This window comes from Acartia tonsa, chromosome 4 (genome assembly GCF_053477335.1).
Source record: "Acartia tonsa isolate MP-2025a chromosome 4, ASM5347733v1, whole genome shotgun sequence".
Classification (NCBI taxonomy): Eukaryota; Metazoa; Arthropoda; class Copepoda; order Calanoida; family Acartiidae; genus Acartia; species Acartia tonsa.
In genome coordinates, this window is record NC_137263.1 from 6,408,926 (window position 1) to 6,426,770 (window position 17,845).

At 32.0% G+C, this 17,845-nt stretch overlaps 1 protein-coding gene across 1 annotated transcript; it reads left to right on the forward strand.

Annotated features, from left to right (window-relative positions):
* Window positions 1-648: 648 nt before the first annotated feature.
* Parp1 (Poly-(ADP-ribose) polymerase) lies at window positions 649-17,551 on the forward strand. Its single transcript, XM_080155953.1, has 30 exons — window positions 649-810; window positions 1,096-1,167; window positions 1,604-1,682; window positions 2,003-2,166; window positions 3,199-3,266; window positions 3,468-3,570; window positions 3,874-3,972; window positions 4,153-4,290; window positions 4,713-4,802; window positions 5,066-5,190; window positions 5,534-5,641; window positions 5,844-5,916; window positions 6,322-6,403; window positions 8,594-8,800; window positions 9,053-9,162; window positions 9,519-9,622; window positions 9,904-9,964; window positions 10,172-10,267; window positions 10,588-10,717; window positions 11,184-11,267; window positions 11,659-11,743; window positions 12,323-12,389; window positions 12,812-12,976; window positions 13,360-13,437; window positions 13,697-13,807; window positions 14,275-14,398; window positions 15,284-15,349; window positions 15,846-15,934; window positions 16,295-16,378; window positions 17,328-17,551. Exons 1-30 carry the CDS (start codon window positions 685-687, stop codon window positions 17,370-17,372), a joined length of 3,033 nt encoding a protein of 1,010 aa, XP_080012079.1. The 5' UTR covers window positions 649-684; the 3' UTR covers window positions 17,373-17,551.
* Window positions 17,552-17,845: the final 294 nt, after the last annotated feature.

Here is a 17,845-nt window from a genome sequence, read left to right on the forward strand (position 1 = left end):
AACATGTATTTTTTGTACCTGTCGTTTGTAACTTTTTGTCAATTACTTTAAAAACCTAACAAATATGTAGATTAAAAATATATTTTTTAAGTGCCAAATAACTTTATTGTAATAATATTTTCATTTTTTTAAAAGTACCTTTTAGAAAACTAAATACGCTTTTTATCAACTGCAAAGTGCATTTTTTAGACTTAATAATTTTGAATTAAACTATGAATGGAGTTTCCAGGGTAGCCTTTATGAGAAAATTTCGGAATGAAAGTTATTTTTTTTTTCGTGTTGGGTTATTTAAAAATATGAAAATTAGTTATTTGTAGACTTACAGGTATTAAATTTTGCTGCACTTTCAAAAAAAGTTGGAGATTTGAGAAAGAAAAAAAGTGATAAAATCTAGGCATTTTTGATAATTTCAGATATATTTGTCTTTAGAACTTTACCGTATTTAAAACCTATTCAAATTCAGACCATTTATTTTTCGTTGTCTATTTATAAAACTATTTCTTATGCATTTGCAATGAAAAGTTTTATTATTGACTGTGGCTTTTTTTAACCAAGAGCCGCCGTTATTTAAACTTTTTCTAATTACCTGTAATTATGTTTGTGCACTGCTAATATCATATTCTACTCATACTATCGAATATTTTTTAATGTTATTTATAGTAGATCTATATTTTTCAGAACAAAATGTCTGAAGATAATTCGTCAGACCTCCCCTACAGAGCAGAGTATGCCAAGTCGGGGAGGGCAAAATGCAAAGGTTGCAAGGCTCAGATTCCACAGGGAGATTGTAGGCTGGCAGCAATGGTCCAGGTATAGGTTATATTTTGTGGCTACGCCCATGGGGGAATTTTATCTTTAGGCTATTTTCTTGTGTTGGTTGAGGTTCATTGAAGTTCATGCTTTTTTTAAGCGAAACATGTAAGTATGTTCTTAAACGGTATTCTGTATTTTGGCAGTTTTGCAACAAATTTACTTACCATTTTGTTAAGAGCTTATTCAGTTCTGACACTCTACAAGTTTTAATGTTTGTTTGTCCTACAGTTTCAGAGCTTTGCATTCATTGATGCTCATAATTATTTTAATATTTTATTTTAGTCTCCCTTTTTCGATGGAAAGCAAGCAAACTGGTTTCATCTCACATGTTTCTTTTCCAGAAACAGACCAAAGGTAGTGTAGAATACATTGTTCGGTATAAGTAAAAAAAAGTTTTTTAGCTTCTTTTATTATTAAATAAGTGTTAAGTCAACTAGTGGCTTGGTATCTCTTCTTTGAGGGTAAAATCTCAATACGCCCAGAGTGATTAGTGAAGTGTTGAAAAAGAAAATATATTAGGTATAATTTAAGATATCTAGAAAACGTAACAAAAAAAGAAATCTGGATAGACAATGAAGTAGCGGGTTTCGTCCTATTTTTACCCTAGCTTTTCCCCTATTTCTAGCGCCTGTGGGGCAATCATTGACATTTACATAACATAAAATAACTTATCAAATGCTACTGTGAAAATACGACGAAACCCGCAACTTCGTTTTTTTTTCCATGATCCGATTGCCTTTGATTAGGTCTTTTTTGACCTTTTCAAAACTTTATAGATTAATACTTGTAGGCTGAAGGCGAGTTTGCTCATTTTGAACAGCTCAGGTGGGATGATCAAGAGAAAATAAGGGAAAGAATTTCCAAAGGAGGTCAGCCATTAATAATTGAATTCAATATTTGTCCTTTTTAGTAAGTGAAGCTACTCTGCAGTTCTAGTTTCGAGGGATTTTTGTCCGTTCGTTCATGACAATTTAAAGGTTTATAAGAGGTATATACCTGAAATTTCTATTCATTTTTTCATTTGAAAAATGGGCATCTTATCTAACTTTTTCTCTCCACAGTATAAAAACAACAAAAATCACGATTTTATGAGCTTTGGTTGATGATCTTTTGATATTTTTTATGTATTAAGAAGTGCTTTTAAAAACCTACTTTTTCAGAACATTCTCAATTCAATTATTATTTGCAGGTGCTGGTCCCGAACCTGCCAAGGGCGGTAAAGGCGGAAAGAAGGGCGGGAAGGGTAAAGACAGAGGAGAACTTGTGGATGGAACAATGATCGGAGATTACAGAACAGAGTATGCCAAGTCAGGAGCTTCAACTTGTAAATCATGCGAAGAGAAAATTAAGAAGGTTGGTTCAATAAGAAAGAAACTTTTATTTACGTGTCCCTATCAGTTTGTAAAGGGGTAGTTTCACGAAATGCATTTGAACTTAATTGAGTGAACCGCATATTTTTTGCTAGTTAATGGGTTAAACTATATTTATATGGCATATATTTAAAAGAATTTCAATTTTCTACCACGTAGTTTTGAAAATATCAAGACTTGAAAATCGTCTTTTTGTGATATATCATATGCAATTTAAAAAGACGTTTCAAGTCATGATATTTTAAAAACTACGTGGTAGAAAATTAAAATTCTTTCAAAAATATGCCATATAAAATATAAATGTAGTTTAACCAATTAACCAGGAAAAAATATGCGGTTCACTAAATTAAGTTGAAATGCCTTTCGTGAAACTACCCCTTTGATTGTCTATATTTTCGACTAATACAGTATAATCTGCCAGCGATCTTGTCTGGAAACCATCATAATTTGATTTGATTCACTGCCCGGATCTTAATTTATAATTATCGTACTGTAGACAGTTGTCCGCGTATAGAAAAATGGAAAACTGTATTTTTCGTTAACTAAATTACAGGGGTGTATATTCTACATGGGATCCCCGGCTCAGGGGGGGGGGGGGGGATAAAAAATTAGTGGTTGGGGGGAAAAAAAATGTAAAAATTAAGAAAACTGAAAACATTTTTTTCATTTCCCCCCCTCCTTGGTAAAAAAAAATAAAAGAATGTGTGGTAGGAGGGTTAAAATAAATAAAATATATAATTCTTTAAATATTTCCCCCCCTACTTGGTGAGAAAAAAACGAGGGGGGAAAAGAATTAAGAAATTTGGAGCCGGGGAAAAAAAATAAATCTTGTGCAGAATATACACCCCTGCTAAATTAAGACTGATTAAATGACTTTTTGTGTACAGATGTAATTGTAGTCTATGATTCGATACTATAAATGCTTTTTCAGTATGGCCCATAACTGGTTCTTTGGAAATGATTCAGATTATGAGTTTTACTGGGAATTTTGTTTTGTTTAATTCTTTTTTATTAGGGAGAAGTAAGAATTGCCAAGAAAGATTTTGATGACGATAGAGCTAAGATGTATGGACCAATGGACAGGTGAAGTTATTATTTTCAAGTCGTATGCCCGCCACCCTAGCCTCTAGGGTTTCCAATGAAAGATGTGCTCGTATTTTTTATTTTAAAAAGTGATTAGTTTTAATGAAAACTCTTCTTTATGGAATACTAATTTTATTATAGAACTGTTCTAATTTACATATTTTAATATTTAAAACGTTGAGATTAATACTCTATATCTAGATGGCATCATGCTGAATGCTTTGGTAAGAATCGAGAAAGTTTGGAATGGTTTACAACTGTGGATAATCTGGCTGGACTCAAAACTCTTAAAAAGGAGGATCAGGTCGGTTAGATCATTATTAGTCAAGTCTAAAAAGCAAACTTTCTTTTAGATAAAATACAATTTAAACTTATAATTTGAAGTGGAGGCTATCAAATTGAAAACTAAGATACGCCTAACATCGAATCCTTGTTTCTAGGATCTTTTTAAAAGGATTTTTGTTGACATTGTTGAAGAAGGGTACTTTTAAAATCAAAAGTGGTTATTTTTCTCTCATCTGCCTATTTTTAATATAAGTTTGTACTGCTTTTTGAGTCTTTATTCCCAATTTTTTATGAATTTTTAACAAAGATTTTTTCTAATTAGATAATGCTGAAAGAATTGTTACCCAAGCTGAAAAGGAAGCAAGAGAAAGCTTCTAAAGATGAACCTGATGCTAAGAAACAAAAAATCGAAGTCAAAGATGTAAGAAATTATATGTAATCGAAATCAAGTTATCAAATAGAAAGGAGGACGGGCTGGGGAACGCCAAAATTTTGGACATAAAGAGCTAAAAATATTTACTGATAAAATTGCCTTATTAATTTGTTGTTAAGTTACTGCTGCGCTTTTAGTGACCCTAAACATTCTAACTTTTGTTACTAGGAGCCAGAGGATCGAGAAGAAATGAAGAAACAAAATAAGAAAATGTTTTACTATCGCGACCTTCTACAGAAACACCTGAAAAAGAAAGAGTTAGAAAATCTATTGGAATACAATAACCAGGAGGTTCCTGTTGGTCAGGTATCAAAGTTTTTTTTCTGGTAGGAATTCTACCTATCCATATTTTTATCATTAAAATCATAAAATTAAACATATTTTTGTCAAGTTATTTAAAATTTAGGAATGTAGTTTTTTAATAATCGCGAAAAGCTCCGTGCTTAGTAATTGATTGTTTTATATTTATTTTAAAAAAATAGATATGTATCATAATTCCTTGTGTAAAGAAAAAAATCTGAAAATTTACCTTTATCGTGATGAAATTATGACACACTGCATGCTTCAAGACCGTTTTTCAATTTCAAAATACATTTTAGGGGGTAAGGCCTGCCATTACGCACTAAAACAAGCATTACTAGACTTTCTTGTTGTGGTTTCCAACAGTTTTATCTGAATATTTACAAGAATAAACCAACTTTTTGATTTAGGAACTCTTTTTATTGTAGGACCGAATGCTAGATCGTTTGTGTGATATCATGACTTTTGGATGTCTGGAGGCTTGTTCTGTCTGCAACAAAGGACAGTTTGTTTATCAGGTTTCTTTCAAGTTTTTAATCCATATCATAACAAATAACTTGTCTATTGTCTTAAGATCTTGTATTTCATTTATATAATTTTAAATTAGTCGGAAAGGTAGAGGACAATTATGCTTAAAATTTGTAGCAAACCCACAAAAGAAAAAACATTCTAAAATCTAAATTGGGGGAAGTTACAAGTAAGTATCATTTATCGCCTATTGTCCTAACATTGTTGTATTCTTAAAAATCTTGAATTTGTATACAATTCGTTTAAATTTTAGAGTGGAGTAGGGTACAAGTGCCAAGGAGACCTGACAGAATGGACAAAGTGTCAAACTGTACAAGTTAATCCAAAGCGAAAGCCTTTTAAAGTTCCCGACAATTTCAAAGAACAGTTCGATTTCTTGTAAGTACTTTTCGTTTCCAGGCCTTGGCATTTTGATCTTGCTATTTTGGCGCCTCCAGAAAGTGCCTTGTTGAGCCCAGAAACCCCACTTGGTTATTAAAATAAATTGTAAATTAGGGGGTAGGTTAGATTATGGTATTTAAACTATATTAAAAAGTCTATTCAAAAATCTTATAAGCGTAGTAACTATTACACTTCACTGACAATTTATTTGCCCGCTCATTAAAAAATAAAAGGATCTTCGTTTGACTATGAATCTTATTTTAACACCTACCGTAGTTTTTGTAACCAACATTGACAAATCCGAATTAAGGTTTTAGAAATTCTCATATTTTCTTTTTAGGTCAATGTACAGTGGAAAGGTCGGAGTTCGGTTGATTGCCAACTTACCTGGAGTTCAGAAACAGAACGGCCATGCCTCCAACGGAACTGCCAGCAATGGATCTCAGGGGTAACTGTTTATACTAATATCAAGTGGAATATTTTTACCTTAATTTAAAAGTAAATGGTGCCTCGTTGAGCCAAGAAATTTTTTTAAAAATAACCATAGGCCCCCATTATGGTTAAATTTCTTTCTGAGTGGTTATTCTTAGGGGGCTAAGAGCTCAATGGCTCTTTAGGGAATGAAAATAATAAAACTTAATTTTGTTCAGAAGTTCCACTGCTGCTTTGTTACCTTTGAGGAATATGTCATTTGTTCTCAGTGGAAAAATAAATAAGGAGAAGGTAGGAGTTAAAAACAGTTAAATCTTTTTTAGAAAAAGGGTGCTTGATACCATATTTAGATTAATTTTTTGTTGTAAAAACAAAACACTACAATAAGTAGATTCGCTCAAGATAGGATTACATCTAAAAGAATATGGCAACAGAAGTAAAACCAATTTGTCTCCAGAATTTTGAACTCAGTAAGCTTAAAAGTCAAATGTTTTTGCAATCTTTTAGAAACTTTTTTGAAAAAGGTTTAAAACTGTTTAAAAAGGATGAAAACACAAGCGGCGAAGATTAATAAATCATACAGGAAAATAAAAAGCTTCTTTTGAACAAACCAAAGATATATGTTTTCATCTCATGAATGATAAAATGAAAATGCAGTGATAGTTTTCAAAATAAAACATTTATTTACTTGTTAAGATTCAAAAGAAGCTGGAGGCAATGGGTGGAAAAGTGGGCAACACTGTCCACTCAACTACGATGGCACTTGTATCTGATAAAGGTAAAAAATAACTAAAATATATGACTTATATTTTTTTTTTGGGGGGGGGGGGGAGATTCTTTGGATTGAAGAAAAATCTGACGTGGAAAGTAACTTCAATAAGGCTATAGATCTTAATCTAATCCATTATATCAGGACCGAATTAAAATAACTATTACAGTTTACAATATAAAGGTACATCATTTTTATTTGCTCTTTTTGTGATCCTTAGATTAGATTTATTTATGAGGCAGGGGAACCTTTTTTTTATTGCAGTCTCTATAACTAGCGGCTATGACCCATGACTTATGCTGGAAAGGAGAACCATATTGGCTCAGCGGTTAACGAGATAATTTTGTACAGACAGACAGAGATCTGTTTACTCTATTCTATGGAAATTCAATATCCCTTATTCCTTAAACTTATTGCATATGTATAATGTTACGATAATACTTCTTTTTATGTATTTCTTGTACAATATTTAAAGCTTCTTAGCTTTACTTATCCCCATTATAATCTAAATAAATCACTTTACTTTTTTATTAACGCTGCTTCTCTATAATTTGGTTAATTCCTGACTACTGTATCTGCCACAGTAATTATATTCATCCGTGTACGTTAAGAGAACCTATTTAATTTATGATGGTGCCACAATTTATGAAAATAGGACTTAATGAACTGACATGTTTAGTAGAACACAAATTTTTTCTTCATATCATATAGGTAAACTAGCGGCTTCGCCCCTTGCCTCTAGTAGGTATATTCCCTGAAGAGTAGAATCCGATCGGTTCAGTGGTTACCGAGATCTTAAGGGACGGAGAGACATCAAGATACTTTGTATTATAGATATGGAAGTTTAAATTTTGATTTCGTATTACAATAAAAAAAAGAACTGGATTTTAATTTTTGGAATATTTTTCCACCATTGATAGATTTATATATAAAATTTGTAGCTGCGCTATTTTTTTATGAACATACTGGTTCTTATTGTGATATAATTACAATTGCATTTCTTTAAGCATATTTCCCTTACTTAAAAGTGGTAATATTCTTCAATTGTCTTTTCAGTCCTGAGAAGAACAAATATTTTATGTAATCTAATTAACTATAGGAATGTGACTTAGCTGTTTTTTCTTTTCTTGTTAAAAGCGAAGCTTTTCTATAATTAAGATCGGTCCGTCCGTACGTCCGTAACGGATAGCTTTTTTCGTTAATTTAGGCATGTTAGAATTGTCCTATCGATTTCAAATTTTGCATGGTGATTCCTTAAGTAGTTAGGTACGATTTAGAAAGCGTAGCAACTCTATAATCATCACCAAAATGTCCATACGTCCATTTTAAACATGTTGATTTTTTTACTTTTTTAACAACAAATTTTTATGTGATCTAATCATCCGATTGATCTGATTTTTGGTATATTGATTCCTGGGACAACAAAGTATAATGTAATAAGCGAAGCAACTCTATTAACAAGTCCTAGAAATGTAAGTATGTCCATAAACATTATCCTGAATCAAGCAGTTTTTCAACACATTTTACTTACAATTTTGCTTTGACTCATACATTTATATTATGATTATTCAGTTCTTACACTATATAAGTGTTAATGTCCGTTTGTCCTACTGTTTAAGTGCTTCGCTTTTATGGATGTTGTCATCCTTGTTTAAGTATACTTAAGTTTTGATAATACATAGAGATAAAAGATTCTGAAAGTGCTTTACTTTAGTCCAACTGTCAATGAATATTTTTTTTATTACAAATTTGTTAAATTCTTTTTGTCTAATAATTGTTGAGCAAAAATCCATCCTGGTTGAGATGTCCATAATCTACTTATTTCAGAAAAGGATTAGGTTTTTTACATCATCATCGGGGCTGATAAAAAATGCTGACTCAACCTTTTTTTATTTAGGAAAACAGATTGTAATATGACCTTCAGGGGCAATCTACAGAATTTGGGTGAGAGAGATCGACACACGAAGTTTTGAAGAGAAAAGAAAAAAATGCAGGGGTCATTTTATGTGTGATTTCTCTTATGAGGGTTAAGGCACCCTCCTCCAAAAGAGATAACTTGGGGATAACTTGGACCTATAAAATCTTTTCGGTTAAATATAAAACAGACTAACATCCTGTTGCTTTTATTTTTCATTTTAAAAAGCAATGAAATTAGTTCCATAGATAGCTAGAGACTCTCACAAAAATCTTTTTTTCTAGAAACCTTAGAAGAAGGTCGGAGTAAGGTACGAGATGCCAAGGCGAAGAGCGTCCTGGTCGTGGGAGAAGAGTTTGTGGGTGGTGTGAAAGCTGAGGGTGTTGTTGCCATGCTGAAACAGCATGCCCTCTCTGATTGGGGCATTGAAGAGGTCCAGGAGAAGGTTACACAAGCTCATGCCCCTCCCAAAGAAGCCACCAAATCTAAAGGTAACATAACAACTTTTATATGGTTAACTTTAATCTACAGATGGAATAATTTTGTCATAATGAGGGATTTAGAAAGGTTTTTCGTCCATTGTATTATCCCTTAAGATCCTTGTATTATAGTAGAGGAAAAGGGCGGTGTCTCAGCCTAAAAAACCACCGCAATCTTAAAGTACAAATGTTTAAAAATCCGGCCGTTTTAATCAACTTGTCATGCAAAATTCCAACGTATGATATTTAAAATTATGCCTGCAGGTTCACGGTACGAGAGCTCCAACATGCCGAAGTCTGTGAAGCTTAAGTTGAAAGGGGGAGGATTTGTGGATCCGGAAACTGGTCTAGAGGATAAAGCCTCGGTTTATAAGGTTAGTATATATTGGTCACAAATTCTTTTGGATATAACTTTATTCATAGGTTATCCCATTTCAGAGTATGATATATTTGGTTTCTTAAAGAGTTCCATTTTTCTCACATAATTCCGTAAAGTTGGGTGCAAGCTTCCAGTAAAATGTCATTAGGTCAAGCTGTCCTTAATTATGACCAAACAATTTGACCTCATAAGAGCATTTGACTGGACGCTTGCACCTAACTTTACGGAATTGAGCGGGAAAACATTACGCTATTAATATCCGAAACAGGCGCTTTTAATTAATATCTTAAAATAAGATTTTTAAAAATTCTATCTTTATTCTAACAATTTATTTAATTATAATTTGTCCAGGTTGGAGAGAACTTGTACAGCATAGTACTGGGAAATGTAAATGTACAGGATGGTAAAAACAGCTACTACAAGATGCAAGTTCTTAAACATGATAAGAAAAACAAGTAAGTGGATTTTTTTCACCGTTTGTCTATCCACTTTGACTGATAGTGAGGTATACCTAGTTTTACTTTGAAAAATGCTTGGAACTTGTCCTAAACAAAGCTGAATTTTATTCGAATTACAATCAAAATTATTAAAACTTTTTTTGAACCTATTTAAAAGTCCATTTCCTCTGGAGATCTTACTGTCCTGACCACTTCTAGACTGACATACGCACATCCCATTACTTTATAAATATCTTATTAATAATACATTGGTTGTTTTCTAATTTTTTTATTTATAGGTGGTGGTTTTTCCGGTCCTGGGGTAGAATCGGTACAACGGTTGGTGGAAATAAACTTGAGGTTTGTCAGTTTTTTAACCAAAGCTCTTTCTCTTTTAGGGTCGGACAGTTCTTACTTCAGTAACAATTCAGATTTGTTTATTTTATAAGTAAAACTGTTTTAATGGATTTTGTCATTAATTTTGAATTTTTATATAAGAAATTGAGAAAATGTATCATATTTTAAGAAATTTCCTTTGCATAGGGTTAGTTAAGATATTTTCTTTAGGAAAAGGATGATGCCTCGGACGCTATCAGAGATTTCGAGTTTCATTTTGAGGATAAAACTGGAAATAGATGGAAAAACAGGAAAAACTTCAATAAGGTTTGTTAATAAATAATTTCTTTACTTCACTGGTTGTATCCCCTAGCTTAAAGGGGATACTCAATTATTCACTTTTCATTTTAAATCATTGATTTGAATTTAAGAATCTTTAATTCTTGGTGAGATGTACTCTTTTATATACTCAACCAAGATACAAAGATCAGGTCTATTATATCACACATTTTGTGTATATATAATAATAATGGGAACCTTTGTTTAAGACCTTAGTAAAACTTACAAAACATAATTTTGTAATTTTCAATTTAGATTGAAAACTAAAATTTAAATTAGAGAGAGGGTCTAAAAATTATAATTGTCAGGTCCCCAACCGTATGTACCCTCTGGAGCTTGACCACGGGGAGACCACCGCGCCCAAGTTGAGTGTCGAGGACAGCAAGTCCAAGCTAGACACCCCCATCAAACAGCTGATCACTATGATTTTTGATATTGGTAAGCTAAAATTTTATGTTGAATGAAATGATAATGTAAAATGTATTAGGTATTACTTACTCAAAATAAAACAAATCATTTAAAATATGATTTTTAAAAGATTATATGCTAAGGTACAAATATATTTTAAATTCAGTACATGTATATTCGTTTTAATGTATACTTTTAAAAGACAAAACCAAGTATAATAACATCCATGATTGCATGCAGATTTTAACATACTGTTTATATTGTATTATATATTAAATTTAAGGTAGGAGCCGGAGCCGGAGCCGCATCAAAATTATACGGCTCCGACACCCTGGTTGAGATACTACACTTGTCTAGCGTGTCAAATTCGTTGTCACACTAAATGGACTTATGGATATCCATTCAAATAAAAATGTAGAAAAGCTTCGCTATTAACTTTTTTTAATTTGAACTGATATTTGAAAATCCCATCATAACTCAAAAATGCTATTTGTAGAAAGTATGAAGCGAGCTATGGTAGAATTTGAGATAGACCTGACAAAGATGCCGCTGGGAAAACTTAGCAAGTCTCAAATTCAAAAGGAATGCAATGCTTAGAATATAAAACAAGTTATGGAAAAAAATTAACAAATAGTATTTTTATAAATATTGTGGGGGGGGGGGGGGTGTGTGTTTTAAGATCTACGCGTTTCTTCCTGTTTATTTGGCATGAACTATATTAATATTCACATAAAGGGGGGGGGGGGGGTATTTAAATTCTTTAATTTTTATCAAATTGGCAGGCATTTTATTTTTTTGATATATTCTATTTTTTTTTGTACAAGCGAAGTAATTCGAAAATTTATGATTCCAGTCTAAGTATTTAAGAGGCATAACTACCTAAGACTTGGCTGTTTTTTGATATTTTGTACTTAAATATTGTCTTTAAATCGCCCTGCATGCCAAAATTTGAATCATTGTGATACTGGTACAGGCCTACCTGATCCTGACAGAGGTACAGGACATGCTCAGGAATCAAACTGGGGAACAGATTAAGTACATTGACGCTACCAACAGGTAATAACAACTAAGGGGACTAATACTATGCACGAAGGATAAGAAGTTGTATAAACATTAAAGGCCTTACGTGGTTAGACAATAGACATCGACATTAAAAGAAAAAATCACTCTAGTGCTTTTTCAGTTTTTTGACAAAAAAAATAAATGTAAACGGAGTTAATTAAAAAATATTGAGTGCTTTGTCAAGTACAAAGTGTCAATAAAATAAAATGATCTATGGACGCAACTAGTTTTACATTTTTTAATTACTTACTAAAAAAATCCTCCAATTTTTCTTCAAATATTATCGTTGCAGATAGGACAGAGTGTAAACCTGTTCGAATTATGAACTCCTCCTCCCTCCCCTACACACACCCTACACTTACAGTCCAACTCAATATCAATATAAAGTTTCTCTGAAAATAAATTTGACCAGCAGTAGGCAAATATGAAGGAACGGATATCTTTTCATCTTGTATTATCAAAGGAATCTTTAATCTTTTTCACCATTTTTAAAGGTTTATAGGCATGGCAAATGTATCATGACAGTTTTTTTTTCTACATTGTACAATTCCATATGAAAATGTAAACTTTTAGGTTCTTCACGCTGATTCCCCATGATTTTGGTATGAACAAACCTCCCATCCTAGACAATGCTGATCTGGTAAGTAAAAAATTAAATAGCCTAAAACCATCCCGATACCTATTAAAAGCTAACCCAAAATAGAGAATTAAATCGGTCCAGTGATTAGACAACAAAAAACGTCACTACCTTATAAAGCATGTTTGTAATCAAACAAGGGCCCTAAGTTGATTCATTCTCATACAGCTGATTTAGGAAATTATGATAATGTCAATTCTTTTATGCTAGTATAACCTGTCAACTATTACTTTAGACTATCATGCTCAACCCAAACACACCTAAAAATTAAAATTTATTATGTATCATTGGGTTAATGATAAATTAAGTAGGTAATAAAAAAGAAAACCTTAATGAAACAGGAATAACTAATGACAATACAATACATGAAATTAGTGCACATCTCCAATGATAATGAACAAAATGATGATAAAACCTGTTTGTAGGTAAAGAGTAAGATAGATATGTTGGACAGCTTGCTCGAGATAGAGGTTGCTTACCATCTACTGTCAGACAATCAAATTGGTGAAGGAAAAGATCCTATTGATGCGCACTATGAGAAACTCAGCACTGAGATATCTGTTCTTAACAAGGAGGAGGAAGAGTTCAAGGTAAAAAACAATTTTTTGAAAGGCTCCCCTAATCCTTAAAAAAATTTAAATAAATTTAAATTTCCCATGTCATTTTAGAAGTTTTATTGAATTGGCGGACTGGCGAGTTAACTGAAACAAATAATTATTTTATCGAAAACTAGTGGATTTTTACATAAAGGCCTCTAGGGACGCTTGATTGAAATGGGGTCGGGAAAGTCAACTTAGTATATCGAAGAAAAGTAAAAAAAATGGGGGAGGGGTAGTAGGGTGTTTTAAAGAGATTTTTTTTTCTTGAGAAGCTCGCTCCACTGGTTAGCGAGATCCTTTGCTCACACAGATAGCAATTCTGCTACTTATATAAAAGGAACAAAATAATAAATATTTATGAGTTATTGTTATAGATTCTTGAAGAATATGTGAAGAACACCCATGCGTCCACCCACACTCTCTATACTCTGGAGATTGAACATGTTTTCAAGGTAAACAAATATTCCATCTCTATATGTGATTTAAACTTTATTTTTTATGCTTTTTCTTGAAGAAAATAGGCATATAGTTTTCACTTCTTCCACCAACAAAATTTAGTTCAGTGCTTTCTCGTCATTATATGTCACATAGGACATCTAAAATGGTGGTCTCCAAAAAGTTTGTCTGTATGTTCCACTTTTTTATTCTGTCTTTCTGTATTACTTTGTTACATGTACAAAACCGTTAAAAAATATGATCTTAATAATTTAGGTATCACGAAAAGGCGAAGCTAAACGATTCAAGCCGTTTAAAAAATTGGAAAATCGTCGCCTGTTATGGCACGGCTCCAGAACAACAAACTTTGCTGGTATTTTGTCTCAGGTTGGTCATAGTTGCATTTAAATCTTTACTTTTTAGCAGGGACAAGGAACCAGGTTTCTGACAATCAATTCTAAGTGAAAATATACCCCTATCCTGCCCCTCCCCCCTTTCTTTCTACCCACTTACCTTTTGTTACAACACAAAACAAGATTTACGCCAACAAAAAATCGTAATTTAAAATATCATTAATTTGCTAAATCACGGTCCCTGCTTTTAATTAGCGGAGTTATTCTTTTATTCACCCTGTCCGTAGGTAACGCTATAGGTTAGATATTTTTGTGATTCGCTACTTATGGTTGTTGTTATCGTTGTTTTTTTTCTGATTTGTACAATGCAGTATATACTAGCCTACTAGGTATATAATCTAAAAACAAGATGTTTATTCATACATATATTATAATCAATATTAAAACCTTCAAACGACTGATGAAATGAAAAAACTTATGACACATACATGTCTTATTCAGGGTCTGCGTATAGCTCCTCCCGAGGCACCTGTCACTGGTTACATGTTTGGCAAGGGTATATACTTTGCAGATATGGTCTCCAAATCTGCCAACTATTGTTGTACAAACAGAACCAATAATACTGGTGAGTATTTTCTCATCTACTTTCTAGGGATGGCAATCCGTCAAATTTTTGGACCGGATTCGGATTCTTACAAGAATCCGCCATAAAAATGGCGGATTCCCGCGGATTCCGGATTCTTATCTTTGGCGGATTCGGATTCTAGCAATATTTTAAAAGGCTTTTTTTAAATTAAAAAAATGTAAGTGCTACATATGTCCTAAAAATTAGGTTTTGTTTTTGGTGTTCTCTATAATTCACTTCCGAGAATCGAACCAGATTTTAAAAGATTTTATATATAATGATGATAATCTTTGCCTTCAAAAAGGGGGATTTGAAAGAAAAAACTCAAGACGCTAATTTTAGCCTACCAATTAAGAATCCGAATCCGCTATTAAAAAAACGGATTCTGAATTCGGATTAGAATTCCAAAATTGACCAAAAATTGGGCGGATTCGGATTGCCAACCCTACTACTTTCATATTATTGGGTTGGTGTTGTTCAAATATTATCCACAAAATTAAATTGTAGGTTTCATACACAAATTATAAGATGGTCTAAAACTCGTGGTTTTTAATTGAATTCATCATATTTCGCCAGTTGTTGTTTCAATAATAAATTGCCGAAAAGTTAGGGTACATACTACAATACTTCCCTTCATATAAAGCACAATAAAATGATCTAACGTTATTATTTGTATTAATTAAATTTTTAGCTTTAGCTATTCAAAATTGGTTAGTAAATTATTTTTTTTTGTACATTTTATCTCATGTTTGATAATTTTGTCTACAAGCTTCGCTTAAATGCACGAAATAGTATTTTACTTTGAAAAATAGTTACATGACTGATGATAATAATTATTGATATATTTACTTATGTATTATAATAATACTCTATAAATAATCGTAGGATTATTGCTGCTTTGTGATGTTGCTCTGGGCAATATGTACGAGAGAACTAAAGCTGATTACATTGGTAATATATTATTTATATATGTATTTTTTGTATTTTGTAGAGTAAAAAGGGATAAAATCTGCTGTCAGTTGGCGTTAGATTTCGGTGGTTTGTCTAAGATAATTAAGAATACATTAAGTAAGTTAAACTTTGAAATTTGTCGTTATATTATTTTAACTTGATGCAAATTTTGTATCGGGTGATTTTTATTAATTTCTCCATTATATAAAACCAGGGATCTAAAGGGAAAAGACAATGGCCGATAAATTGATGTACATCACCAATTTTTATACACAAAATTACTCCTACTATAGATTACAATTGGTGGTTGGAGTTAATGAAACAACTAATCTAAATTCCTAAAGTCCTAAAAGTTGTAAAGCCAACGAATAAGAAACGTTATTATATAACTTTGGGGGCTAGTGTAATAAACTGCTCATTGTCCCCTACCTTCCTGGTACAAAACCATGATCAGAATATATTGTTTTTAAAACCTAATAATATTTTATTTCTTTAGAAAAGTTGCCTGCAGGTTATCACTCAACCAAAGGTATTGGAAAGACTGAACCTGATCCAGCTTTAACAAAAACTATTGATGGAACAGTGGTAAGATTTTTAAATATTAAATATTAATAATATAATATGGAGATTGAAAGAATTAAACATGATCCATCAAAACTTTATCCATAATCTTAGACTAATAAATTCTGCCTAAAATAAGGATTTTCAACGAGATTCGAATTTTAATTAAACCACGTCCCTCTCAAGTTTTTAACGTTAAAGGTCAACTTTGTAATTTTTTTGGATAAAAAATCAATTAGAATAGGTAGAGATATTTATTTTTATTTGAAACTCTTAAAAAGTCCCCTTTGGTGTCATATCAAATTGTCTTGAATACATAAATGACCAGTTGAATGAAATATCAGCCTTAATAAGCATCAATGAATTATCCGTTTTTTATTTAAGGTCCCTCTTGGTAAAGGAGTAAAGGATGGAAACAAGAAGACGGATCTACTCTACAATGAGTTTATTGTGTACGATGTAGCGCAGGTTACAATCTTTAAATAAATCCTTATAATAAAGTAACAGGATGTCTGTCTGTCTGTTTGTCTGTAGGTTTGTACCGAAGGATCTTGCTAACCGCTGATCCGATCGGGTTCTCGTATATCCCGAAAAGATTTATAACTTTTTGGGGGGAGTGTACCACCAACCTCCCAAGAAAAATCGCCCTGAAAACAAAATACCCCCCCCCCCCCACACACACAAAAAAATATTAATTCGATTGCATTGGCTTTACTTTGAATGATAATGAGTTACTTCTTCAAAGCCAAGGCATTCTTTCAGCTTTTCGACAATTTTGCCTCATTACTTAGTTCAATGTAGGATACAAAAAGTATTTTTGAATGATAATAGGGGTTTATCCCCTTCAACTCTCGTGGTGAAGCCACATGAGGCTAAGGCAAAGCAACTGCTGTCCCATATAAGAGATTTTACAATTTCTGGTTATAGAATACTATACAAATAAAATATATTTTGTTAATATTGCTGTAATAACAAATTTTATAAGCATATTTTATCAAATATTTTAATTTATTAAAAATCTATTGTCTCTTTGAAATTAAGTCGAGGTACAAAATGTTTCATAACAATTTAGGCGGATGTAAAGCGCTGAATGAAGATAATGGTTTTAATTATTGTCTCTAATTAATGACTGCGACTTCAGGTTCTTGAGACTTAGCCACTGAAGTTCCAATCTCAATACCAAAGTCTTTAATCGGATATTTAGAATAAATAATACTAACTGCTGTACCTGAGAATCTAGTATTTTAAGTGAGGTGGTAGAAATATAGCCTAAAACCACCCAAATAATTAGATTTCATAAAAAGAATACCATCCTTTGTCCTATTTCTTAATTGGAGAGTTCTGTTGTAAGAGATATCTGAACGGTCAAAGAATAAACCTTTCACTTTATATTACCTACATGATACAAATATTTTAGGTTGAATCTAAATACCTCATGAAGCTGAAGTTCAACTACAAATAAACAAGAAGCAAGAAGAGCCATACAGTGATTATACCTGCCAGTTTTACAATCATTTTGTCTGTATATCATACAAGCTTAAATGAATAATATTATGAAGAGGGTTTAATTTTTAGAAAAAATTAAGCAGGGACACTAAACATAAAACCGTATAACGAAGTGTTTTTTAAACTTAGAAACAGCCTAGATGAAAAGAATTTATATTTAGCTTCCTACAAACAAGTATAGCATGCTTCAAAATGTACACTTAATTTTCAGGATCATGTCCCTCTTTCTTAACTTAAACATGAAGTATTTTTTACAAAAAAAAATTGAAGGTGAACATTTTATAATAATTTTCATAGTATTATAAAACTACAAACACATTTGAGGAATCAATCAAAATTTGGTAGCTAAATATATTAAATACTTCTCATGGTATTATTCTTCTTAATTTGGTCTATTAGAAGATGTCACCTTAAAGCTGTTTGATATGC